This window comes from Brassica rapa, chromosome A02, assembly GCF_000309985.2.
Source record: "Brassica rapa cultivar Chiifu-401-42 chromosome A02, CAAS_Brap_v3.01, whole genome shotgun sequence".
NCBI classification, from domain to species: domain Eukaryota; kingdom Viridiplantae; phylum Streptophyta; class Magnoliopsida; order Brassicales; family Brassicaceae; genus Brassica; species Brassica rapa.
In genome coordinates this window covers 6,869,756-6,897,576 of record NC_024796.2, presented here as the reverse complement: position 1 = coordinate 6,897,576, position 27,821 = coordinate 6,869,756, and the positions used below count along the sequence as shown (strand labels likewise).

Here is a 27,821-nt window from a genome sequence, read left to right as displayed (position 1 = left end):
ACATATTGATGCAAAATTCTGAAAGAACTGTCCACAAATAATCTTTTGATCTTAACTTCTAAACCACAAACTCAAATCTATAATATTTCTCTATAAAATGAACACTTTCTAAAAATAGCAGTTTTTAAGAAAATTATTTAAAAATACAAGATATTGATGAAAAAATCTGAAAGAACACTTATCTGTCCACAAATATTCTTGTAGTCCTAATTTCTAAATCACAAACCCAAATCTATAATATTTATATATAAATGAAAACTTTCTAAAAATAGCAGTTTTTAAGAAAATTATTTAAAAATACAAAATATTGATGAAAAAATCTGAAAGAACACTTATCTGTCCACAAATATTCTTGTAGTCCTAATTTCTAAATCACAAACCCAAATCTATAATATTTATATGTAAAATGAAAACTTTCTAAAAATAGAAGTTTTTAAGAAAATTATTTAAAAATACAAGATATTGATGAAAAAATCTGAAAGAATACTCAACTATCCACAAATAATCTTTTGATCTTAACTTCTAAACCACAAACTCAAATCTACAATATTTCTCTAAAAAATGAACACTTTCCGAAAATAGCAGTTTTTAAGAAAATTATTTAAAAATACAACCTATTGATGAAAAACTCTGAAAAAATACTCAACAATCCAAAAATATTCTTCTAATTCTAATTTCTAAATAACAAACTAAAATCTACAATATTTCTCTAAAAAATGAACACTTTCCAAAAATAGCAGTTTTTAAGAAAATTATTTAAAAATACAACCTATTGATGAAAAACTCTGAAAGAATACTCAACAATCCAAAAATACACTTGTAATTTTAATTTCTAAATAACAAACTCAAATCTACAATATTTCTCTATAAAATGAAAACTTTCTAAAAATAGCAGTTTTTAAAAAAATTATATAAAAATACAACATATTGATGCAAAATTTTGAAAGAACACTTATCTGTCCACAAATATTCTTGTAGTCTTAATTTCTAAATCACAAACCCAAATCTATAATATTTATATATAAAATGAAAACTTTCTAAAAATAGCAATTTTTAAGAAAATTATTTAAAAATACAAGATATTGATGAAAAAATCTGAAAGAATACTCAACTATCACAAATAATCTTTTGATCTTAACTTCTAAACCACAAACTCAAATCTACAATATTTCTCTAAAAAATGAAAACTTTCCAGAAATAGCAGTTTTTAAGAAAATTATTTAAAAATACAACCTATTGATGAAAAACTCTGAAAGAATACTCAACAATCCAAAAATATTCTTCTAATTCTAATTTCTAAATAACAAACCCAAATCTACAATATTTCTCTATAAAATGAAAACTTTCTAAAAATAGCAGTTTTTAAGAAAATTATTTAAAAATACAACATATTGATGAAAAAATCTGAAAGAATACTCTATCCACAAATAATCTTTTGATCTTAATTTCTAAACCACAAACTCAAATCTACAATATTTCTCTGAAAAAATGAAAACTTTCTAAAAATAGCAGTTTTAAAAAAAATTATATAAAAATACAACATATTGATAAAAAAATTCTGAAAGAATACTTATCTATCCATAAATATTCATGTAATCCTAATTTCTAAATCACAAACCCAAATCTATAATATTTCTCTATAAAATGAAAACTTTCTAAAAATAGCAGTTTTTAAGAAAATTATTTAAAAATACAACATATGGATAAAAAATCTGAAAGAATACTCAACTATCCACAAATAATCTTTTGATCTTAACTTCTAAACCACAAACTCAAATCTACAATATTTCTCTAAAAAATGAACACTTTCCAAAAATAGCAGTTTTTAAGAAAATTATTTAAAAATACAACCTATTGATGAAAAACTCTGAAAGAATACTCAACAATCCAAAAATATTCTTGTAATTTTAATTTCTAAATAACAAACTCAAATCTACAATATTTCTCTATAAAATGAAAACTTTCTAAAAATAGCAGTTTTTAAAAAAATTATATAAAAATACAACATATTGATGCAAAATTCTGAAAGAACACTTATCTGTCCACAAATATTCTTGTAGTCCTAATTTCTAAATCACAAACTCAAATCTATAATATTTATATATAAAATGAAAACTTTCTAAAAACAGCACTTTTTAAGAAAATTATTTTAAAATACAAGATATAGATGAAAAAATCTGAAAGAATACTCAACTATCTACAAATAATCTTTTGATCTTAAATTCTAAACCACAAACTCAAATCTACAATATTTCTCTAAAAAATGAAAACTTTCCAAAAATAGCAGTTTTTAAGAAAATTATTTAAAAATACAAGGTATTGATGAATAAATCTGAAAGAACACTTATCTGTCCACAAATATTCTTCTAATTCTAATTTCTAAATAACAAACCCAAATCTACAATATTTCTCTATAAAATGAAAACTTTCTAAAAATAGTAGTTTTTAAGAAATTATTTAAAAATATAACATATTGATGAAAAAATCTGGAAGAATACTCAACTATCCACAAATTATCTTTTGATCTTAATTTCTAAACCACAAATTCAAATCTACAATATTTCTCTGAAAAAATGAAAACTTTCTAAAAATAGCAGTTTTTAAAAAAATTATATAAAAATACAACATATTGATAAAAAATTCTGAAAGAATACTTATCTATCCACAAATATTCATGTAATCCTAATTTCTAAATCACAAACCCAAATCTATAATATTTCTCTATAAAATGAAAACTTTCTAAAAATAGCAGTTTTTAAGAAAATTATTTAAAAATACAACATATTGACGAAAAATCTGAAAGAATACTCAACTATCCACAAATAATCTTTTGATCTTAACTTGTAAACCACAAACTCAAATCTACAATATTTCTCTAAAAAAATGAAAAGTTTCCAAAAATAGCATTTTTTAAAAATATTATATAAAAATACAACTTATTGATGCAAAATTCTGAAAGAACACTTATCTGTCCACAAATAATCTTTTGATCTTAACTTCTAAACCACAAACTCAAATCTATAATATTTCTCTATAAAATGAACACTTTCTAAAAATAGCAGTTTTTAAGAAAATTATTTAAAAATACAAGATTTTGATGAAAAAATCTGAAAAAACACTTATCTGTCCACAAATATTCTTGTAGTACTAATTTCTAAATCACAAACCCAAATCTATAATATTTATATATAAAATTAAAACTTTCTAAAAATAGCAGTTTTTAAGAAAATTATTTAAAAATACAAGATATTGATGAAAAAATCTGAAAGAATACTCAACTATCCACAAATAATCTTTTGATCTTAACTTCTAAACCACAAACTCAAATCTACAATATTTCTCTAAAAAATGAACACTTTCCAAAAATAGCAGTTTTTAAGAAAAATATTTTAAAATACAACATATTGATGCAAAATTCTGAAAGAACACTTATCTCTCCACAAATATTCTTGTAGTCCTAATTTCTAAATCACAAACCCAAATCTATTATATTTCTATATAAGATGAAAACTTTCTAAAAATAGCAGTTGGTAAGAAAATTATTTAAAAATACAAGATATTGATGAAAAAATCTGAAAGAATACTCAACTATCCACAAATAATCTTTTGATCTTAAATTTTAAACCACAAACTCAAATCTACAATATTTCTTTAAAAAATGAACACTTTCCAAAAATAGCAATTTTTAAGAAAATTATTTTAAAATACAACATATTGATGCAAAATTCTGAAAGAACACTTATCTGTCCACAAATATTCTTGTAGTCATAATTTCTAAATCACAAACCCAAATCTATAATATTTCTATATAAAATGAAAACTTTCTAAAAATAGCAGTTTTTAAGAAAATTATTTAAAAATACAACATATTGATGAAAAATCTGAAAGAATACTCAACTATCCACAAATAATCTTTTGATCTTAACTTCTAAACCACAAACTCAAATCTACAATATTTCTCTAAAAAAATGAAAACTTTCCGAAAATAGCAGTTTTTAAGAAAATTATTTAAAAATACAACCTATTGATGTAAAACTCTGAAATAATACTCAACTATCCACAAATATTCGTGTAATCCTAATTTCTAAATCACAAACCCAAATCTAAAATATTTCCTTAAAAAATGAAAAAATTCCTAAAATAGCAGCTTTTAAGAAGATTATTTAAAAATACAACATATTGATGAAAAAATCTGAATGAATTCTCAACTATCCACAAATAATCTTTTTATCTTAAATTGTAAACCACAAATTCAAATCTACAATATTTCTCTAAAAAATGAACACTTTCCAAAAATAGCAGTTTTTAAGAAAATTATTTAAAAATACAACCTATTGATAAAAAACTCTGAAAGAATACTCAACAATCCAAAAATATTCTTGTAGTCCTAATTTCTAAATCACAAACCCAAATATATAATATTTCTATATAAAATGAAAACTTTATAAAAATAGCAGTTTTTAAGAAAATTATTTAAGAATACAACATATTGATGAATAAATCTGAAAGAATACTCAACTATCCACAAATAATCTTTTGATCTCAACTTCTAAACCACAAACTCAAATCTACAATATTTCTCTAAAAAAAATGAAAACTTTCCTAAAATAGCAGTTTTTAAGAAATTTATTTAAAAATACAACCTATTGATGAAAAACTCTGAAAGAATACTCAACTAATCCAAAAGTATTCTTGTTATCTTAATTTTTATACCACAAACCCAATTCTAAAATATTTCTCTAAAAAATGAAAAATTTCCAAAAATAGCAGCTTTTAAGAAGATTATTTAAAAATACAACCTATTTAAGGAAAACTCTGAAAGAATACTCATATATCAACATATATTCTTGTTACTCTAATTTTTCAACCATAAACTCAAATCTTCAATATTTCTCTATAAAATGAAAAGTTACCAAAAATAGCTGTTTTTAAAAAATTATATAAGAATACAACATATTGATGCAAAATTCTGAAAGAACACTTATCTGTCCACAAATATTGTTGTAGTCCCAATTTCTAAATCACAAACCCAAATCTATAATATTTCTATATAAAATGAAAACTTTATAAAAATAGCAGTTTTTAGGAAAATTATTTAAAAATACAACATATTGATGAAAAAATCTGAAAGAATGCTCAACTATCCACAAATAATCTTTTGATCTTAACTTCTAAACCACAAACTCAAATCTACAATATTTCTCTAAAAAAATGAAAACTTTCCAAAAATAGCAGTTTTAAAAAATATTATATAAAAATATAACATATTGATAAAAAATTATGAAAGAATACTTATCTATCCACAAATATTCTTGTAATCCTAATTTCTAAATCATAAACCCAAATCTACAATATTTCTCTATAAAATGAAAACTTTCTAAAAATAGCAGTTTTTAAGAAAATTATTTAAAAATACAACATATTGATGAAAAAATCTGAAAGAATACTCAACTATTCACAAATAATATTTTTATCTTAAATTCTAAACCACAAACTCAAATCTAAAATATTTCTCTAAAAAAATGAAAACTTTCCTAATAGCAGTTCTTAAGAAATTTATTTAAAAATACAACCTATTGATGAAAAAATCTGAAAGAATACTCAACTAATCCAAAAGTATTCTTGTTATCTTAATTTTTATACCACAAACCCAATTCTAAATTATTTCCCTTGAAAAATGAAAAATTTCTATAAATAGCAGTTTTTAAGAAGATTATTTTAAAATACAACATATTTAAGGAAAACTCTGACAGAATACTCATATATCAACATATATTCTTGTTACTCTAATTTTTCAACCATATACTCAAATCAACAATATTTCTCTAAAAAAAATGAAAACTTTCCAAAAATAGCAGCTTTTAATAAAATTATTTAAAAATACAACCTATTGATACAAAATTCTGAGAGAATACTTATCTATCCACAAATATTCTTGTAATCCTAATTTCTAAATAACAAAACCAAATCTACAATATTCTCTGTAAAATGAAAATTTTCTAAAAATAGCAGTTTTTAAGAAAATTATTTAAAAATACAACATATCGATGAAAAAAACTGAAAGAATAATCATATATCAACAAATATTCTTGTTATCCTAATTTCAAAACCATAAACTCAAACCTACAACATTTTTCTATAAAATGAAAAGTTTCCAAAAATAGCATGTTTTATCCGTTAAACCTAATTTTAATATATGTGTACTCATGTTAGATACCTAACATAAACAGATTATGATGATCTATGCAGATGTCTCACTTTTAAAAATTTACTAGCTTTTGACCCGCACGTCTGTGCGGATATTTGTTTCAGGATATTTTTTCATTTTATAAATGTAATTGATTTTATTACAAATCTTTTAAATCTATAATTTTCAGTTTAATGTTATCTATTGCGTAATTCTATAATATTCTTTTTTATATTTCTTTTTCGACATTATTAATATATAGTGGTTTGTTTAATACACTTTATTTTTTATTATTTTTTATTACTTACGAATATATTTTTGAGATATGTAAAATAAAATAGTAATATGAAATAATCAAATAGAAAACCTCCTCCAAAATACATTTTTTCTTTAATTTATACATTTTGCATATAATACATTGTTAAAATTTTATTTAATCATATTAAAAAAAAATATGTTTAAGATCATTTATATTTATATGTTGTGTTTAAAAAAAATACTTTAACATATATCATTAGTATTTTACAGGCTCTATAAGTAAAAACATTGTTTTATTTAAATAATATATATATATTATTATAATAAAATAATTATACATAGTAGCATCTATCAATTTATTTTAGTAAATTTTATTGAAATAGGATATTTTATGGATGTTATGATATTAATGTTTTTAATTAAGTTTCAAAACATAAGATTACTTTAATTTTTACAACATATATAGTTTTTTTTCGTGGTGCATTTCAAAAATTTATTATTTATTATCTATGATTTTATCTTTTATAAAATTTGAAATTGTAATTTTTCAAGAAAATTTTGGAAAACTACACAACTATTTTTGAGTTTGGAAGATTACATGAATTTGGAATTTTTTTATTATTACATTAATACATTATTTTATTTAAAACAATTTGACTTTTGGTAATGTTTTATAAATTTTTATCAACAGATTTTGTTATAATTAAAAATAATAATTAAAATTTTATTTGTAATAATATTTTAAATGAATTACTAAAATATTATTTGTAATTATATTTTAAATGAATTACTAAAATTTCATAATTTTCTAATAACATTTTAAAAAAATAGTATATGAGCTAAAAGTTATTATATACCATTATGTTTATGTATAAACATTTTTACACAACATATTGTTGAGAATTTTAAAATAAATAAAAAGATAACATATAGTTGTAGATATAAAAGTTTAACGTATGTTACTAAATTTATTTTTATATAAAAAGAAATAGTTTATGAATTTTAACCCATTTTAATGATGAGTGATATTTTATTTAAATGAAACCATTTAAAAAAATAAAATTTGTTAGTTTACCTATTTAATATAATTTTGTCATATGTAATTCATAAATCACTTCTTTTTTATATAATACAGAATATAACTATAAAATTTATAAAAAATAGTATATAATTTTATTTTATTTTTTTAGAATAAAATTTTAATTAACATTGATTTATAATGATATTATACTAATAATTACAAAATTAACTAATGTTTTATTTTATAAAAATATTTAATTTTAAGTAAGATTTTATTAGATTTTTATCAACATATTTTGTTATAATTAAAAATATATAATTCAAATTTATAATTAGTTTATTATTAATGTAAATAATCGAATATGTCATATTAAAATAGAAATATAAATTAATAGATTAGATTGTCTATTCGTCTTAGTCAATCTGACTCTAGCCGTGTCACATTAAAATCCAATATGAAATACTTATTAACTAGGTTAAGATCCGCGCCTTGCGCAGAACGAATATTATATATAAATTATTTTTAAGTATTATATATTTTTTACAAATTATGAAATAATAAATATATATCGAATAATTAAAAATTTAGTAACTATTACGTATATAATTAAATTGGTATAAATACTTAAATAAATTTTATTAATCCATACAAACACTTTTTTCTATTTTATATGTTATAAAATTAAGTTTAAATGATATTAGCATAGATATATAATACATTTTTAATATTGACATCTGTTAATTATACTCATATTATTTTTGATCGTTTGTATTTCTTTATAACAAAAATTTTAAATCAATGATAACAATTAAAAAATTGTGGGATATTTAATAATGCAAAGTTTAAAATCTAAATTGTCAATAATTGTTCAAAATTTTTACCAAAAATATTCAAAGCAAATTCGAAATTAAAATACTTATGTGTTTTATATGGTATATAATTTATTTTAAAAAATATTAATATACATATATATAATATTTATTAAATGAGACTTCCTACTTATGTAATTTTGAAATAATTTGTATCTTGTTATAACATAAATTTTAAACCAGGGATCATAAAAAATTTAATATGAGATTTTTAACAACTTTATTTATTTATATTCGTTTTTAAAAATTTAAAATATAACATATACAAAAAACTAAATTTTTATTATATAGTTAATGTGGGTTTTTAATTTATTTTAATAAGTTAAAATTTTTAAAAAATGATAGAGAATATACTAATTTTCATCAAATCTTTATTATTCAAAATTATTAATTGTCATATATACTTTTGGCACATTAGGTAATTCCGTGATTTTTGTTTAAGGAAACAATGAAGAACATTTATGATTAATTTATGGTTAGTTTAATAAAAAGCTTATTATATATTTATATGGACTAACATATTTTTTCTAAGGATTCTAAGAATGATTGTGCTGATGACATGTGGCTACAAAAATATGTTGTAATGTTTCTCTTTTAATATATAGGGGATAGTATGCACCTTGAGTTCGATCCATAACTTGGTCTTTGGCAGCCTGTTGATACAAAGTAAATTATTTGTGCCTGAGTCCTCTCATAGCCTTCGCAAGGCACTGGATGGAGTTTACATGCTATCTAGATGGGAACAAATATATTGAAAATGAGTAAATCAATGTCAGTCAAAATAAATTAGTTATCAAGAAAATAACCTTTATGTAAAGATTGAGTTAGATTAAGACTATTTTCAAAGAGATTCTATTTTTTCTTCTATAATTTACACAAAAATAGAATAATTTTATTATAGCGTAATTTTTGCTTTAATGTTGTTATTCTATAATAGAATAACTTTATTATAGAGTGAAATATAGATGAATGTCATTTTTTCACTCCAAATATTTCATTCTATATCAGAGTCACTTTATAATAATCACGAACCTTGTTGTATATGTACATTCTTTAAAAAAAAAACCCAAAAAAAAGAACCATTGATATATATGTACGTAACTAAAAATTAAAGTAGGAGAAATGGCTCAACTCAAGAATTAAAATCGCAGAAACCTATAGTGATATTTTAACCAACATTAATCGCAAACTCATTTGCTTTTTTGCTCGTCTACAAAGCCAAAAAAGCATATTTGCGAGAAGGAATCTGATGCGGGAAAACTAAACATCTCTCTCACATTGAAATCGAGCTCACGAATCTCTCCTCGAAGATCTCCATCGCTAATCTTGAGGTAAATCTCCACATATTCGTTTGATCGTGGTCTAGAGTATCGATCGCGAGTGTGATCTGACTGGGTTTGATATGTCAGATCGCGAATTGATTGAATTTGAATCTCTTTGTTTCGATTTGGGTCTCTTGATTTGTGTCAAGTTTAATCTCGAGATTGAATCCCACCCACTAGATCTGGCCTAGGATCTTATTATATAATCCTGTTAATTCATCTAATATAGATTCTATGTTCTGGATTGTTTTTTGTTTAATAGATTCTACACTGTCTCACTTACAGGAGCTGAGTAATTATTTGGCATCGGTTGATGTAAGCCTGACGTGTTGGGAGCTGTAAGTTTCTGTTTCCAAGTTTCAGTCTTTGTGTTTCTGCGTGTCTTACTGATTATATATACTCTGTGTATTTGCAGATTTGGGTTTGGTTGAGTTTAGTTTCCCCCAACCATGTTCGTTCAAAGACCCGTTTTTCTAGGGTCTCTCGTGTTGGGTTTCTTCCTCTTCTTCGTAAACGGGCAAAAATGCTCAAAGTCTAGCTCTTTGGTCGGGTACGAGTCCGAGTTCAGGATGTTGCAGCACCAGCTCCGTGGGGTTTTCACCGTTCTTGATGATTGTTCGTTTCGTGTTTCACGTTTCGATATGCTCTCTGGTTCTGATGTTCATTGGTGGGGTGCAATGACCTCTGATTTCGAGAACATGACTGATAGTGGCTTCGTGATCTCTGATCATAAGCTTAATCAAACGTTCAATAACCAATCTTTCGTCGTCCGTTTGTTGGATAATGTTACGTGGGATAGTATAGGAGTGGTTTCGGTTTGGGATTTACCTACTGCTTCTGATTTTGGGCATGTTCTGCTCTCCAATGCTACAGAGCAAGATTCGTCTTCTTCAAAATCTGAATCACCTCCTTCAGAGAGTAAAGACGCTGCTACTCCCGGGAAATCGAATAACAGTGAGCCCTTAAAGGCTCCTACCATGTTTGATAATTGCAAGAAGCTTTCTGATAAGTATAGGCTCAGGTGGAGCTTGAATGTAGATGAAGGTTATGTAGATATTGGTCTAGAGGCTACAACTGGTTTACTGAACTACATGGCGTTTGGTTGGGCTAAGCCGAACACTACCTCAAACCTTATGTTGAATGCTGACGTTGTGATTACTGGGATCAGGGAGGATGGCTTCCCTTTTGCTGATGATTTCTACATTACGAAGACGAGTGTATGCTCTGTCAGGGATGGTTTTGCTGCTGGGGTTTGTCCTGACACTGTGTATGAAGGATCAGATGCAGTTGGCTCTTCGGTGAATAACACGAAACTTGTTTACGGGCATAGGATAGATGGAGTTTCGTTTGTTAGGTATAGGAGGCCGTTGAATGATAGTGATAATAAGTTTGATTTTCCTGTGAATGCAACTGAGAATCTCACGGTTATTTGGGCGCTTGGGGTGATAAAACCACCAGATGTTATCAATCCTTACTATCTACCTGAGAATCACGGCGGTGTGGAATCGGAAAACTACGGGCATTTTTCGCTTAGTCTCTCTGATCATGTGGATGAGTGTTTGGGACCATTGGACGCAGACAACAAGTATGATCAAGGTGTGATCATTGCTGATGCCAACGCACCTCTTGTTGTCACGGCTGGACCATCTGTTCATTATCCGAACCCTCCAAACCCTGCGAAGGTTCTGTACATCAACAAGAAAGAAGCACCGGTGCTGAGAGTGGAAAGAGGTGTTCCTGTGAAGTTTTCAATAGAAGCAGGACACGACGTCTCGTTCTACATAACTTCAGACTTTCTCGGTGGGAATGCTTCTCTAAGGAACAGAACAGAGACGATCTATGCGGGTGGGCAAGAAACTCATGGAGTATTGTCGAGTCCGTTAGAGCTCGTTTGGGCTCCTAATAGAAACACACCTGACCAGCTCTATTATCACTCGATATTTCAAGAGAAAATGGGTTGGAAGGTTCAGGTTGTGGACGGTGGACTCTCGGATATGTACAACAACAGTGTTAATCTAGATGATCAGCAAGTAAAGTTCTTTTGGACAATAGTAGGTGATTCAATATCGATTGCAGCTCGTGGGGAGAAGAAAAGCGGCTATCTCGCAATTGGTTTCGGCAGCGAGATGACAAATAGTTATGCTTACGTTGGCTGGTTCGATAGAAACGGAACAGGGCACGTAAACACGTACTGGATTGATGGAGAATCAGCTTCCTCTATTCACCCTACAGTCGAGAACATGACATATGTGAGATGCAAGTCCGAAGAAGGGATCATCACTCTTGAGTTCACCCGTCCCTTGAAGCCTTCCTGCAGTCATCGAGATAGACCCGAGTGTAAGAACATGATCGATCCCACAACTCCTCTTAAAGTGATATGGGCAATGGGTGCTAAATGGACAGATGGTCAGTTAACAGAGAGAAACATGCACTCGGTTACAAGTCAGAGACCTGTCCGTGTCATGCTGACGCGTGGATCAGCGGAAGCGGAGCAAGATCTCAGACCGGTCTTGGGCGTTCATGGATTCATGATGTTCCTCGCTTGGGGAATCTTGCTTCCTGGTGGGATATTATCTGCTAGATACCTGAAACACATCAAGGGCGATGGCTGGTTCAAGATTCACATGTATCTTCAGTGTTCAGGACTAGCCATTGTCTTCCTCGGTCTCCTCTTCGCAGTAGCTGAACTCAACGGTTTCAGCTTCAGTTCGTCCCACGTCAAGTTCGGTTTCACAGCCATAGTTTTGGCTTGCGCTCAGCCCGTGAACGCTTGGCTAAGGCCGGCGAAGCCTGCTCAAGGGGAGCTAATGTCTTCGAAGCGACTAATCTGGGAGTATTCTCACTCGATCGTTGGTCAATCAGCTGTTGTAATAGGAGTTGTTGCGCTATTCACGGGGATGAAGCATTTGGGAGAACGGAACGGAGCAGAGAACGTAGACGGGCTTAACTGGGCACTCGGGTTATGGGTGTTCCTCGGAGTGGTGACTGTTGTGTACTTGGAGTACAGGGAACGAGGAAGAAGAAGAGCGAGGAACCTGAGCAGAGGGAACTGGGTCTTGGGGAATGTTGAAGAAGATGATTCGACTGATCTAATAGATTCAAGAGGAGGTTTCAGAGATAAAGATGATGAAGAAGGTAGAAATGGAGGGAGGAGTGAGATTCAGTTAGAGCCGTTGAAATAATAGTAACTTTTTTTATTCAGATCATTTTCCTTTTATTTTTTTTTTCTCTTACCGGACAAAAAAAGAAAGGAAGAACAGAAGTTTTGTCTTTTACGGTTTAATACTTTATAAATGCAACGGTCTGTATCTATGCATATTAGAATTTGTATACATTTGAGCACATTTGTGATTTATACTACACAAACCAACTGTGAAGGCCTCTCTCTCACTTCTCTCACCTTTTTTTTCAGAGAAAGTGGACATTTATACTGAAACCGGATTTCATCTTTGGCGTCGGCTGATTTTTTTTGTTTTGTTTATGACATACTTTCAGACTTTGATCGGATTATCTTTTGGCTTAGACATACTACACAAATCTACTGATTTCCAACGATATGTTGGAAGGTGAGATGCCTATTTTGCTTTTCAGCATATCCAATCTTCAGCTATTGGACCTCTCTACAAACATTTTATCCGGGGGCCTCTCTTCACACATCAATTCCACAAGGCCAGTAGTATTATTCCTTCAAGTCCCAATGTTTTCAAATTCGATCCGGACACTGAACCGGATGAATTACTGGATCACAAATATAAAATTCATAAATATTTATGACATCTAAAAAAATCAAAATATAAAATTCATAAATATTTAAATATCTAATGTGAATAATAAATTAAACTTCAAATCCAAAATAAACCAAAAGTAAAATATTGGTAATAAATTGTCAATAATAGAAATAAACTAACACCAAATCACATCAACTAATTTTGGTTCTCTCTATCATTGTTCAATTTGTTTTCTTCAGGTGGCATAGTAAAATCTTCATCAAATTTAAAAAATCACAAAATAAAATTGAAAAGAGAAAATTTAACTTTTTCTTGTCAGCACCTAACTTCTTAATTGGAAACTTGGAATATAAAACATAATCTAAAACCATAATTCAAAACTAAAAAAGTTATTTATTTGTTAAACCGGTGGTTCAACCGGTATCGGATTTTGGGTTAGTGGATTTTCGCGGGGTTTTGCGGGTTTCTAAATATTAGATCTTTCATAAAACCCATGAAAGATCTAACTTCTTGATCTCGCAAACCACAGATTGAAACTATGCATCAGCAATACATCTTCTTTTTTTTTCCTATGAGAGTATACATTATATGATTGAAATATTGAATACGGTAGTTTTTCCCCGGTTTGTTTTTCATTGACACTTTTTCTCCGCAGAAGGACTTTGGTGTAAAACAAATGTATGGTATATATTTCAAATCTCCTTTTTTTTTAACACTGAAGATCATATATAAAACCAGCATCATTACCTAAGCTGCCGATGATAGACATCCCGGAAACATAGCCGGCGGATTACACAAAAGACCTAAACAAAACTAATCACTACCAGTACCACATCGGTTGAAACCAATACAAAATAAAATAAGAATATGCGATCTACAAGAGAAACCTATGAAGGACTAATCGATGAAGTCCAAACAAGAACAGAACACCAACAGCCATGTCCTCCTACAGTGAATACTATTTGTGAATAAATTTTAGAATTTATCATTCTTCTTCTTCCTCGAATGGCATCGGAAAAAGACGTGCTCATGCATAAATCTGACAATGGTTGTGGACCTCATCTAAACGGTTGAGACCGTAACTTTTTGTAATGTTATACTCCCTCGTTTTATTTAATTAATGGTTTATGTATTTCAAACATAGTTAAAAACAAAAATATTAAATATCTTAAAAAGTAAAAGAAATAACTCAATAAGAAATTATGTGAGATTGCTAAGCTGTAAATAAATTAAGTTTATACCATTTTCATTTCAATTTTAAATGGAATTAACAATTGATTCTAATATAATATGTTTGTTAATTTATGCAATTGTACAAAAAATAAAAAGGAAGACACACATATCAATATTTGTTATTTATATTTATACTAGGTGATCCGTCCGCACTGATGCACATATATAATTAAATTATTTAATATTTATACGTTTATCATTTAAATATTTAATTTATTTATAACATATATATATTTTGTTATGAAAATAGAATTATATGTATAAAGTACCCGTTAAAGAATTTTAAAATAATTAAATGTTTGATCGTCCTTATATGATAAGGGCTGTAAAGGTTATGTGGATTAAAATTAGAATTACATATTTATTATTTGAAAAAGTTTTTTCCTCTGGTTTAATAGATACTAGGATACTATCCGCATTGAAACGCTGTCTGTTTTACAGAACTAATAAAATTAGGTTAGTTATTCATAATCATTAATTTGTTCAAATATTTATTCAATTTGTTTGTGACGGCAAGTGACTGAGGTTGAATTAGCATTCAACATGAAAAATATTAAAGTAAGTTTACTTCTCGTAAAAATAATTTTTTGTTCTTTTTATATTTTCTTATTAGTAAAAATACATGTAAATCTCATATTACGTGTATGGTTTCTTGACATCATTCGCACTTTGTTGAAATATATTAATAATCTTGCTGTATAAGAGATTTTAAAATCATTACTTTACTTCATATCATCATTTGACTTATAGAACTATATTTTTATTTGTTACTTGATCCAATTGTTTATATTTAAGTGTTATATACAGATTTATTATGATGAACCAAATAACTAATGTTCCTTTACTATTAGATATTTATCCAAATGATTTTAAATATGAGATAGTTTGATTATCTTTAATAAATTATTTTTATATTTGGTTAGCAAAAAAAAATTATTTTTATAAAATCTAAATGTTTTTACGTTTTTATGTTTAAATACTTAACAAATTCTCCACAAAATATGGTAACAAAACAGATTTATAATCCAATTAATATCTTACATATATTGTATAATGCATATATAAAGTTATGAATAGGTCCAAAATTAAATGACAATCTTTTATCTGTAGATAAAATTAAGATCCTAAATTAATAAATTAGACTAGATTTCCATCCGCACAACCGTGCGGGTATATATTTTCACATTTATATATATAGATATTTGTTTTACATAATTCTTATATATTTTTAATGTTACTCACATATTTAAATGTTTGTATAATTATGCTAAATATAATAATTTTATAGTTTTCATGCTGTAAATTAAAATCATCACATATATATATATATATATATTGCTTATTATATATTTGTCCTATTGAATTTGCGTTTGATTACTAAACTAAATTTTTTAATGCATGAAACAACATATATGAAAACAATTTTGTATTTAATTTCTTATAATCATGATCCGTAGTTCAAATCGCTAGATTTTTTTAGCAATTTTTAATGTTTATTAATTTTCTATAATAAATTACTGTATATTAAAAAGTTTAAGATAAGTTAAATTTTTATACATGTATTATATAATTTACTAATATTAACCCGTTCTACCAACATATTATATTTTTAGCATAAATATTTTATATTTATGAAAATAAAATATGTTAACTTATCAATTTAAAATAATTTTTTCATATTTTGTTCAATATAACGTTTTTATTTTAAAATGATAGATATTATTATAAAATTGATAAAATAGGATATAATTTTATTCTTTTAGTAACATTTCATTACTAATTACAAAATTAGTTGAAAATATTTATATTTAATTTATGACAACTAAGATCTTATTATAATCTTTTTCAAGAGATTTGTTAGAATTTTAATTTATTTTAAAAAAATTAAAAGATATAAAATATATTATGATTAAAGTAGTTAAAAATATTATATATATTAGCATTAGTGATATACATTTAATAGAAAATTTAAATGATGGTCCAAATAAAAATATCACTCATCAAAAAATCATGAATTTTATTTTATTAGAAAACAAATTTGAAAAAAATAAAATAGAAATAAATATTTATTTCTAACAAAATCTTTAAAAATTATTAGTAAATGTATTTTTGAAATTAATTAATTTCATTTTATTTAAATTTTCGTTTATAAACCAAAACTATATTCAATTTTAATTTATAATTATTTTATGATAATTTAAATTAAAACTAACAATTTTTGAAAGTAAATTTAAAAAATATTCTAAGAATATTATAAAAAGATTTTGTTAGAACATTTTAAATATATTCATTTGTATTTCATATAAAAAGATGAAGATAATAAAAGATATAATAATGAACTTATGTAAAATATGATATTTTTTAAGAATGGTGCAAACTAAAAAAATCATACATAAAAATAAGTCATGACTTCTGTTTTAATATATAAGATGTGACTCATGTTTTTTAGTAACTAACTAAATACAGTATTACAAAATAATTAAATCATTAATATTAAAATAATAAAATAATATTTAATCGGTGAGGGATATACAAGAAAGTGTATGGGCTGAGCCATATGTCGTTTTGAGCTCTTGTTTAAGTTGAACATGGTTGTTTTGTTACTTTTGTAAAATTTTCTTATCAGACAATTAGGTGATGATTGTTTGTTTGGTTTCTAGATTTTAGATTTTAGTTTTTAGTTTTTGGTTTTTGAATTTTAGATTTAGATTTTGGTTTTTGATTTTGCAGTAGATTTTAGTTTTTTTGAAAAACATGATTGGTGATTTTAGATTTTTGTTTTTAGTTTTTCCTTTTTATTTTAAAATAATAAAACAAAAACATATTTTAAAGTATTTTTTTCTGGAAATAAAAAGTATTAAATATGATTACCAAAACACACATAACCTTGTTTAAAAATTAAAAAAAAAAAACAGAAAAAACAAAATAATATAGTTCTGTATTTAAATTTACACTTAAAATTTTATAATTAAACATAAATTTATATTATATATATATACATCTATACTTTATTTTATTTATTTTTCTTTTACTCATTCATAATATAGTAATATTTTTAGTAAAAACAAAGAAGAACTGAAAATCCATAGGACAAGTTTTGAAGAAAACCAATGAAAACCAGGATTTTATTTTATTTTTGTTTAGAAATAGATATATTTTTCATTTAAATAGTTTCTATGTATTTTTAATTGGTGATTTCTGTAGATATTACTTTATGAATATGCAACTAATTTAACAAAGAAAAAAAACCAATGATAGTTTGCTAAGAGAAACCAAGAAAACATAGATTTTAGTTTTTGTGTAGAAAGAGGTAGTTTTTTCGAAATCTAGTTTCTCTAAATTTTAGAGAATCTATTTTAGAAAAATCTTGATTGGTAAAAAAATAGTTTTGAGAGAATCAAAAACCAAAAACCATTTTAAAAACCACAAACAATCAACCTCTTAGTTTTGTAAAGCAGAAGGTGTGCAATGTGCATGTTTAGAAGAAGGAAAACAACTTGCACTGTTTTTTAAATTAACAGAAACGCTAGAGTTAACTTTTGGTGGATGGGGGTCTTTTCTAAGGAATAAACTTCAAACTTCAAAACAACTCGCACGAAGTCCTCCACTACCTCAAGAATTCAGAGGCGGTCAAGCGCTGCTCTATGGCCGTTAAAACGGACATCAGCAAAGCCTACGACAGATTGGAATGGTCCTTCATCAGATCAGTGTTGGAGCGAATGGGTTTTCACCATCTTCTGATACAATGGTTAATGCAATGTGTCATAACCGTCTCCTACTCATTTCTCTTTAATGACGAAGTGGTTGGTAACATCATACCTCAGAGGGGAGTGCGGCAGGGGGATCCTCTCTCTCCATATCTCTTCATCTTGTGTGGAGAAGTTCTCTCTGGCCTCTGTTCAAAAGCCCAGCTAAGTGGAAATCTCCCAGGCATTAGAGTGTCGAGGAACAGTCCCCGTATCAACCACCTGCTGTTTGCTGACGATACTATGTTGTTCACCAACTGTGATCAACGAAGCTGTGCTACGCTCAAGACCATCCTGCAAGATTATGAGAATGCATCAGGACAGATGATTAATGCAAGTAAGTCCTCAATATCATTTTCAGCAAAGACACCGTTAGAGGATCGCGCAAGAGTAAAAGAGTTTCTTGGCATTGAAAAGGAGGGAGGCGTGGGAAAATACCTCGGCCTCCCTGAACACTTTGGGAGAAATAAAAAAGACCTTTTTGCGAGCATTGTTGACCGCATGAGACAGCGAGCAGTAAGCTACTCTTCAAGATTTCTCTCCTCAGCTGGTAAAGCCACAATGCTACAGGCGGTACTGTCATCTATACCCTCATTCGCCATGACATGCTTTGAACTCCCCATTAGCCTCTGTAATAAAATTCAATCAGTGCTTACAAGGTTCTGGTGGGATGCAAAGGATGGAGTTCATAAAATTTGCTGGGTCGCATGGAATGAGCTAACCTTACCCAAGTCTCTCGGAGGGCTAGGCTTCAGGGATGTGCAAATCTTCAATCAAGCATTACTGGCAAAAATTGGCTGGAGAATCATCACCAGACCAGACTGCCTCCTCGCAAGAATTCTTCTAGGAAAATATTGCCACAAATCCTCTTTCCTCAACACTATTCCAGCCTCCAACATCTCGCATGGGTGGAGAGGAATTCTACATGGAAGAGATCTGCTGCTTAGCCATCTAGGCAGAGTGATAGGAAATGGAGAATCAACCCGCCTTTGGTCCGACTCTTGGATTTGCCCTGAAAAGAATCTGAAACCAATAGGACCTGTGCAACAAAAAGATCAAGATTTGCTAGTCTCAGATCTCCTCTCTAGAGAAACAAAGGAATGGAACAAAGCTATGGTTGAAAATCTACTGCCGGAACTGGCAACTCTCATCTACTCAATACGACCAAGTATACTTGACAACCAAGATTCTTACATATGGTCTCTACAGAAGTCAGGGGACTACTCAGTGAAATCAGGATACTACTCTAAACAAGCTGACAAGAATTCATCGACACTACTGCCCTCAGCTCAAAGACCGGAAGATACCTGGAACTGGAAGAAACATGTCTGGAACCCTCCTCTTCTTCCGAAGCTTAAACACTTCCTATGGAGAATCGCTAAAAAAGCCCTCCCAACTGGTGAAAATCTACAACGGAGAGGTATAAATGCTAATGTTATGTGTTGTAGGTGTGGAGAAGCAGAGACATTACCTCATATTTTCTTCCATTGTGCTTTCGCGAAGGAAGTCTGGAAACTAGCACCGCTAGCCTCCGAGGTGGACACATCTCTATGGACCGCCTTCAAACCAACCCTACAAGCATCATACTCCTGGAAAGTCCTGCCGCCCTACGGTTTCACAAGCAACCCGATGCCTTGGATATGCTGGTTCCTCTGGATTTCAAGGAACAACCTCATCTTCCAAAACAGAGCCACTACACCTCAGGAGATCATATTAAAATCCGTGAAAGCGATCAGAGAGTGGGAATCAGCCCAACCTCTCAAGTCCCCGACGACACATCTCGTCAGATGCCCCCCTCTGATTTATGACTGCCCTGAATCAACCATCCTCTGTTATACAGATGCGGCCTGGAGATCAGATTCTAAATCGGCTGGCCTCGCCTGGATCTTCACTGATCTCTCATCACAGGAGCTCAACCGCGGATCAAAGGCCCAAGACTCAGTGGCATCGGCATTAATGGCAGAAGGCCTAGCGATACGAGAGGCTCTCCAACACGCGATCTCTCTCAATTTCACCCATATCTGGATCCGTTCAGACTCACAAGTGCTTATACAAGCAATCACCACGAGAAGACAATCGGTAGAGCTCTTTGGAGTGCTTGCTGACATCGACTCATTAGCTTTTTCTTCATTGTCACCGTTTTCCCTTTGTCGTTTTTCTTTTGTTTCCAGATCTCGTAATGGGGCTGCTGACAAACTGGCTAAGGCCTGTTTGTCCACCCATTTAGCAAACTTGGGCCCTTAAAGCCCCTTATCTTTTCCTTTTTATTAATGAATTTCTCAGTTGATCAAAAAAAAAAAAAAAACTTCAAACCACCGACAACTATCGTTGTGTAGTACAACTTTCTCCGCTTCACAATTTAGTTTGACAGAGCATAAATAAAGAAATCTTTGAACTCCTGGGAAAATCAACTTCCATGTGATCCTTCTGCATCTGCAAGGTAACGACTCCAAAAATCCGATGCAGATTTTGATTTTGATTTTTAAAAAATAAAAGAAATTGTAGTTCTTCAACTATGTTCAGTTAGGTGATTGTAGAAATCAAATTTACTGGAGGTTTGATCTCAGATGTGTCAAATTTAATTAGATTTGAGTTGTGATTTTGATAGATCTATGTTTCTTTTTTACTTGATGATCCTCTGTGGAAACAGAATGTTGTTGATATTGAAAGCCTAGAAAGCACCATGGTATCATATGCTATAGTTATTCTTTCTTGAAAGCACCATGGTATCATATGCTATAGTTATTCTTTCTGAAACTTGGATAGTTAGATTTTGGAAATTGCCAAAAATATCACATTATAATAACACTTTATATTTATACTAACTATTTTTACTCTCACTTTTTTTTTGTAACTGGCATTCATATTTAAAGAAAAAAGAAAAAAAATATTACAAGCCCAACTTTAGTGTTTACCGAGTCCTGCCCAATTCAAAAGGAAATACATAGTTATGAATTAAAGTCAGCCCAGGTGAAGAATTAAAGTGGTGTAAGCCATTAGTCGAATAGTGATGGCCCCTTTGGTTTCTCCGTACTTTTACTCTCAAAAACGAGAAAAAAAAACATTTATACTCATAGGGTTAACTAATCTATATTTAAGGTTTAGAATTGAAGGGTATACTAGAGTTATATGAAATTTATGATTCTAATAAATATATAAATAAATACTTAAAATATAAAAAAAATTAAAAAATAATGTCAAAAAGAATTTCTGATTTTCAAAAATAAATTTAAAAAAAAAGATAAAAAAAGGAATTTATAAAAAAATTGAATTTGAAAAAATATAATTCGAAAACATAATTTTAATTTATTTAAATAATAATTATTATATATAGAAAGAACAAGGGTATAAGAGTCTTTTTCCTCTTAATAAATAATATATTTTTGAAAATATCTCTTTAGTGGTTATAAACATGAATAATGATACCAACAAAATAATAAACATTAAAATTCTATAATTTTCTTGTTACTTGACAGGTTGAAACGTGAATCAATCTGTTTGTATTACCCATGCTCTGTTAAATCAAGTACATTCTCAAATCATCACAATTTAATATGTTTGTTAATTTATGCAATTGTAAAGAAAATAAAAAGGAAGATACACGTATCAGTATTTTGTTATTTATATTTATATTTAGTGAAATAATACACCTTAATTTTCAAAAAAAAAAAAAAATAATACACCTTATTACGTCAAAAAGCCAGCAAAAAATTATTTGAGTTTTAGTGTAGATAAAAAAGAATCAAGGAGGGCAGTGATGTGTACATTGGCATCTTGTTTGTCCTTTATCTGCAGGAATGCAGGTACCAACCGCATCTTTATACTTTTTGTAACAGTGCATTTTGCAGGTGTGTAATGTACATTTTCCGTTTTTGTATCCATAAGATGTAAAACATGGGCGTATTCCTTTCTGAGCAATCACCGTGTCTCCTGTTGTTATAATAATCAACATATAACTTTAGTATTCATATTTAAAACAGAAAATGAATTTTTGTAAAACATATGTTTTAGAGAGTTTTTTTGCATACTTATAAGAAAAAAAAAGAACTAAACATCCAAACATCTTCTTTCTTAATCATTGATTATTCTTGAAAATCATTAAATTCAGTATTATATAATTAAACATTCAGTTTATATAGATATATAAATTAATACAGCATCAAATAAGATTTATTTTGGAATGATTATAGAATATATTAATAAGTTGTAAATGTAAATACAAACCGAGCAGAAGAATTGTGAGCATAACACCAATAAGCGAAGGTTCAAACGCATTTTTCATCGTAGATAATGAAATGATGATATTTTAAAATTAGAAAGACAGAGAAGTACATTTATAGATGAATCAGAAATTGAAACATATCTAATTTAAGCTATATATATTTTCAAAAATTCCGAAACAAAAGGATCTAATTGACCAAAAAAAACACTGTTTCTAGTTTTTTTAATTATTTAATAAATAGATAAGTTTATTCATTTATTTTTAACTTTATTTAAATTATTTCTGGATATGTATAAACAATCAAATTTGATCAAGTCATAAATTCAGAATTTATATAATACATATTTAAAAAAGAAACAAAAAATAAAAATTTGTTTAATAAAATAGAAATATAATTTTGAAATGAAATATATAAAGAGTTAGTTATTTCTATATATATTTTTGACAATACTTCGCATATGATTTACACATTAGGTAAGTCACACATTAGCAAATTCAATAGATATATGTAGACCAATCGAGCTTCTAAAACTGCATAGAAGTCCTAACGCTCTTGAGGTATTTTGGATCGATCATGCCAATTACATATTAGCACAAGATTATGCCATTTTGGAATGTTCTTAAGAATGTTCCAATTTTTTGTTCGAGCAAAAGAAGGTGTAGTTAGCCGAAGGTCAAAAAAAAAGTCAAGAGCGTTAGGACTTCTATGCAGTTTTAGAAGCTCGATTGGTCTACAAACAGCTTTCGTCTAACTTTGTTTAACTTGACAAGACTTTCACGCCAAAGCGCTTAAAGGCAGTTCTTTCATTGTAAGGACTTTTTCAGTTATTGGTGTTAAATATCATGTTGGATATTTAAGTGAATTCTTGCAACCATTAAAGTGAAGCATTACAATTGTTTAGATGAACAAATGCAACTGTTTGTGATTGTAACTGTTGGTGGTAAATAGTTGTAACCTTTAATGATAAACCATTGTAACCATTGGTGATTAAAGTCTTTGGTGATGAGCCATTGTGACTATTATCTAACCAATATAACTATTGGTATTAATGGTTGTAACTCTTCACTAACCATTGTAACTATTGGTGTTAACCATTGCAACCCTTAGTACTCTATATAAGGAGTAGTGGGCAATGAAAAATTATAACTTGAATCACAACTTGTAAAACAAGATTGAAGATCAAAAACTAATCGCCTATATATTAAAAGAGAAGCATTACAACATATTTTTGTAGCCACATGTCATCACCACAATCATTCTTAGAATCCTTAGAAAAATATGTTGGTCCATATAAATATATAATAAGCTTTTTATTAAACTAACCATAAATTAATCATAAATGTTCTTCATTGTTTCCTTAAATAAAAATCACGGAATTACCTAATGTGGCTAAAGTATATATGACAATTAATGATTTTAAATAATAAAGATTTGATAAAAATCAGTCTATTCTTTATCATTTTTAATTCATTTTAAAATAAATTAAACAACCATATTAACTATATAATGAAAATTTAGATTTTTTCATATATGTTATAGTTTGAATTTTAAAAAACGAATATAAATGACTAAAGTTGTTAAAAATCTCATACTGAAATTTTTGTGATCTATGGTTTAAAATTTATGTTATAACAAGATACAAATGATTATGAAATTACATAAGTAGGAAGTCTCATTTAATAAATATTATATATACGCATATTAATATTTTTTTTAAAATAAATTATATTCCATATAAAATACATAAGTATTTTAATTTCGAATTTGATTTGAAATTTTTTGATAAACATTTTGAACAATTATTGACAACTTAATATTTAGATTTTAAACTTTGTATTGAATGTTTTTAAAATTATAAATTATTAAAACTATTAAACATCCTATAAAGTTTTTATTGTTATCATTGATTTAAAATTTTTGTTATAAAGAAATACAAACGATCAAAAATAATATGAGTATAAAATATTTTTTAACAGATGTTACTATTAAAAATGTACTATATATCTATGTTAATATCATTTAAACTTAATTTTATAACATATAAAATAGAAAAAGTGTTTGTATGGATAAATAAAATTTATTTAAGTAGTTGTACCAATTTAATTATATACGTAATAGTTACTAAATTTTTAATTATTCAATATATATTATTATGAAAAAAATATGTAATACTTAAAAATAATTTATAAATAATATTCATCCCGCGCAATGCGCGGGTCTTAACCTAGTATTTAGTAAGAGAGAAAGAAAGAAAAATTCATTGTTTGAAGATCATCAAAGATCTTCGAAGAAACACATATAAACACTAAAGCTTTATTTGTTGTTTTTGTATCTTAGCCTAGAATAAGAATGAGACTTTGATTGTCTTATCCTACAAAGGGATTTCTTGTAACCCAAAGGTTTGGAATAGGGTCGAAATATTCTTTAAGAAAAGCATTGTGATTCAATCATTATCCAAGTATATAATTCACAATTTTACGGGTTACAACCCCAAATAACCAACAATCTTAAAGAGTATTTTCGTTGTGAACTATAACTTATGATTTTGTGCGAGAGATAAAATCAAAGTTTGGAAAGTTGTAAATGCTTGAGAGAGTAGACTTTCGAAGAGGTGCGATCATATCGTAATCCAAGGGATGGGAGTGCGTTGTAATCCAAGGGATGCGAGTGCATCGTGATCCAAAGGATGCGAGTGTATCGTGACCTAAAGGATGTGAGTGTTTTGTTATCCAAGAGGTACGAACGTGTCGTGATCCAGGAAGTACGAACATGTCGCGATCCAAGGGGTACGAACGTATCATAGCCCAAGGGGTGTGAACGTGACGTGATCCTAGGGATGCAACGTGACGTGATCCTAGGGATGCAAGGCGTCGTGATCGAAAGGGTACGAACGGATCGGGAGGTACGGGATCGCAACCGAAAGGGTACGAACAGCTCGGGACCAAAAGGGTGGGAACAGTTTGGGACTGAAAAAGTGTGAATGTACCATCACGGAAAAGGGGTGAATGAAACATCACCGGAAGGGTGGGAATATAATGTCACCGAAAGGGTGCAAATATCAGGTTACCGTAAGAGTGCATACATAATGTTACTGAAAGGATACAAATGACTTGTGGTCAAGGCTGAGCCATCATGAGTGGAAAACTTATTGTTCATGGTCGGTGCTATGGACTATGATCCATGGGTATGGATCGATGGCTTAGAAAGAATTGTGTATATAAAGCCACCTAAAGGTCTTATTCTACCTTGTAATAAATATAAAATGTATTTGTTTATTTGAATGAGCTAAAAAAAGCACCTAAACAGTAACATCAAATGTTTGATGAGATTGTTTTATCAAGCGGTTAGAGTTAAACCATTAGGATAAGTGTTTATATAACAAATTGATGAATTCAGTAATGGAACAATCATTTGGTTATATGTGATGACATATTGATCTTTGGCACTAGCCATAGACAAGTAGAGCTTACAAAAGCATTATTGGTCATCAAGCTTTGTAGTGAAAGACATGGGGGAGGTTGATGTGATTATTGAAATTTGAATCACACATACAAGTAAAGAACTATATTATACACAATCTCATTATATTGAGAAAGTTATTAATAAGTTCAATTGTAAGATTGTTCTCGAATAAGAACTCCCATGGAATGAGAGTGTGAAGTTTGTGTCTTATGCATGACAAGAAATATCACAACTCGAGTATTTGAATGAAACCATAAATTATGGTTTGTTATATGTCAGATTTCCTTTGAATGTAGAAGGATATTTTGATGCAAGTTTGATTATCAATATAGAAGATTATTTTTCTATAAGTGGTTGAGTATTTTTGCTTGGGGAGGTGCAATTTCATGGGCTTCCAAGAAGCAAAATTGCATGAAAAATTTGACTATAGAATAGGAATTCGTAATATTAGCATATGCGGGTAAATAGGCGTATTGGCTAAAGAATTTATTTTACGAGATTCCGTTGTGGCCGAAATAGTATCACCAGTTTCTATCTATGTTAGTAAAAAAGTCTTGGTTAAAGTTTATAATTAAGTATATAATGGTAAGTCGCGACACATGGCATTTGATATAGCGTAATATGTGAGCTGATCACTCACAAGGTGAATACCATAAGGGTTTATTCTGTCTGAAAGAAATGAAGCATATCATTTGATGAAATGATTAGCTAGAGACTTGGTTATTAAGTTTGTTAGGGTTGAGTTTAAAGTCCATTTGAAATCTTTAATGGTGGGATACCCAATTCCCATCTGATACGACGTTAGAGGCTGAATTCAATGTGGAAAGCCTACACTTATAAATTGAAGCACATTTTTAAATCATCCCAAAGTATGTGTTTGGACCTGCAAAAAAAGAGCTAGGTTGAAATTTTATTCTTAATAAATACTTTAAAAAATTGCATTTGCAGGTGCATGACTGAAAGTATTTACCTATATGAGTGTGAAGTGATGCCGCTTCAATAAGCTGGGACTTGGCTTTGTATTCATTCATGAATGGATTGGGACACATGGCTTATAATAGTGTTGGGTAAACACTTAGAGTAGTGTGGAAACACATGTGTATTATCATCATGTGCTCAAAATGGGTTTAGGGATTCAATCCGTAGGACATCCTGATTTTCGGGCATTTGGAATGTGTATTATACTAAAATGAAAATTCAATTCTTCGAACATTTTCATTTATGCATGAGTTTGATATATGTATTAATTATTTAATGAATCTATGATTACACTTAAATAGGGGAGAATTTATGGATATTTAAATGTATCCTTGCAACCATTAAAGTGAAGCATTGCAATTGTTTAGGTGAACAAATGCAACTGTTTGTGATTGTAACTATTAGTGGTAAATGGCTGCAACCTTTGATGATAAACCATTGTAACCATTGGTGATTAAAGCCTCTGGTGATGAACCATTGTGACTATTGTCTAACTAATGTAACTATTGGTATTAATGGTTGTAACTCTTCACTAACCATTGTAACTATTGGTGTTAACTATTGCAACCCTTAGTACTCTATATAAGGAGTAGTGGGCAATGGAAAATTATAACTTGAATCACAACTTGTAAAACAAGATTGAAGATCAAAAACTAATAGTTAGTAAGAGAGAGAGAAAGAAAGATTCATTGTTCGAAGATCATCAAAGATCTTCGAAGAAACACATATAAGCACTAAAGCTTTATTTGTTGTTCTTGTATCTTAGCCTAGAACAAGAATGAGATTTTGATTGT

The 27,821-nt window shown here is 28.6% G+C and overlaps 2 protein-coding genes and 1 long non-coding RNA gene across 4 annotated transcripts; all 3 read left to right on the top strand.

The window, feature by feature from the left end:
- Positions 1–2,033: 2,033 nt before the first annotated feature.
- Positions 2,034–3,631, top strand: LOC117132170. Its single transcript, XR_004455694.1, has 2 exons — positions 2,034–2,316; positions 3,092–3,631. It is a non-coding gene; the product is annotated as an uncharacterized LOC117132170 (long non-coding RNA).
- A 5,230-nt stretch (positions 3,632–8,861) lies between these two features.
- Positions 8,862–13,039, top strand: LOC103851918 (cytochrome b561, DM13 and DOMON domain-containing protein At5g54830). Of its 2 annotated transcripts, none has more exons than XM_018656849.2 (3): positions 8,862–9,666; positions 9,920–9,995; positions 10,073–13,039. In XM_018656849.2, the coding sequence occupies exon 3, from the start codon at positions 10,107–10,109 to the stop codon at positions 12,837–12,839; it is 2,733 nt and encodes a 910-aa protein (XP_018512365.1). In that variant the 5' UTR covers positions 8,862–9,666; positions 9,920–9,995; positions 10,073–10,106; the 3' UTR covers positions 12,840–13,039. The 2 variants fall into 2 exon arrangements, with proteins under 2 accessions (XP_018512365.1, XP_009127047.1); XM_009128799.3 differs by having other exon boundaries at positions 8,864–9,666; positions 9,943–9,995.
- A 5,223-nt stretch (positions 13,040–18,262) lies between these two features.
- LOC103851935 lies at positions 18,263–20,608 on the top strand. The gene has a single exon (XM_009128815.3). The coding sequence runs from the start codon at positions 18,263–18,265 to the stop codon at positions 20,606–20,608; it is 2,346 nt and encodes a 781-aa protein (XP_009127063.3).
- Positions 20,609–27,821: the final 7,213 nt, after the last annotated feature.

Bases quoted from the DNA above. Each gene is read 5' to 3' on its own strand.
- LOC103851918 (XM_018656849.2), top strand. From the start codon at position 10,107: ATGTTCGTTCAAAGACCCGTTTTTCTAGGGTCTCTCGTGTTGGGTTTC.
- LOC103851935 (XM_009128815.3), top strand. From the start codon at position 18,263: ATGGCCGTTAAAACGGACATCAGCAAAGCCTACGACAGATTGGAATGG.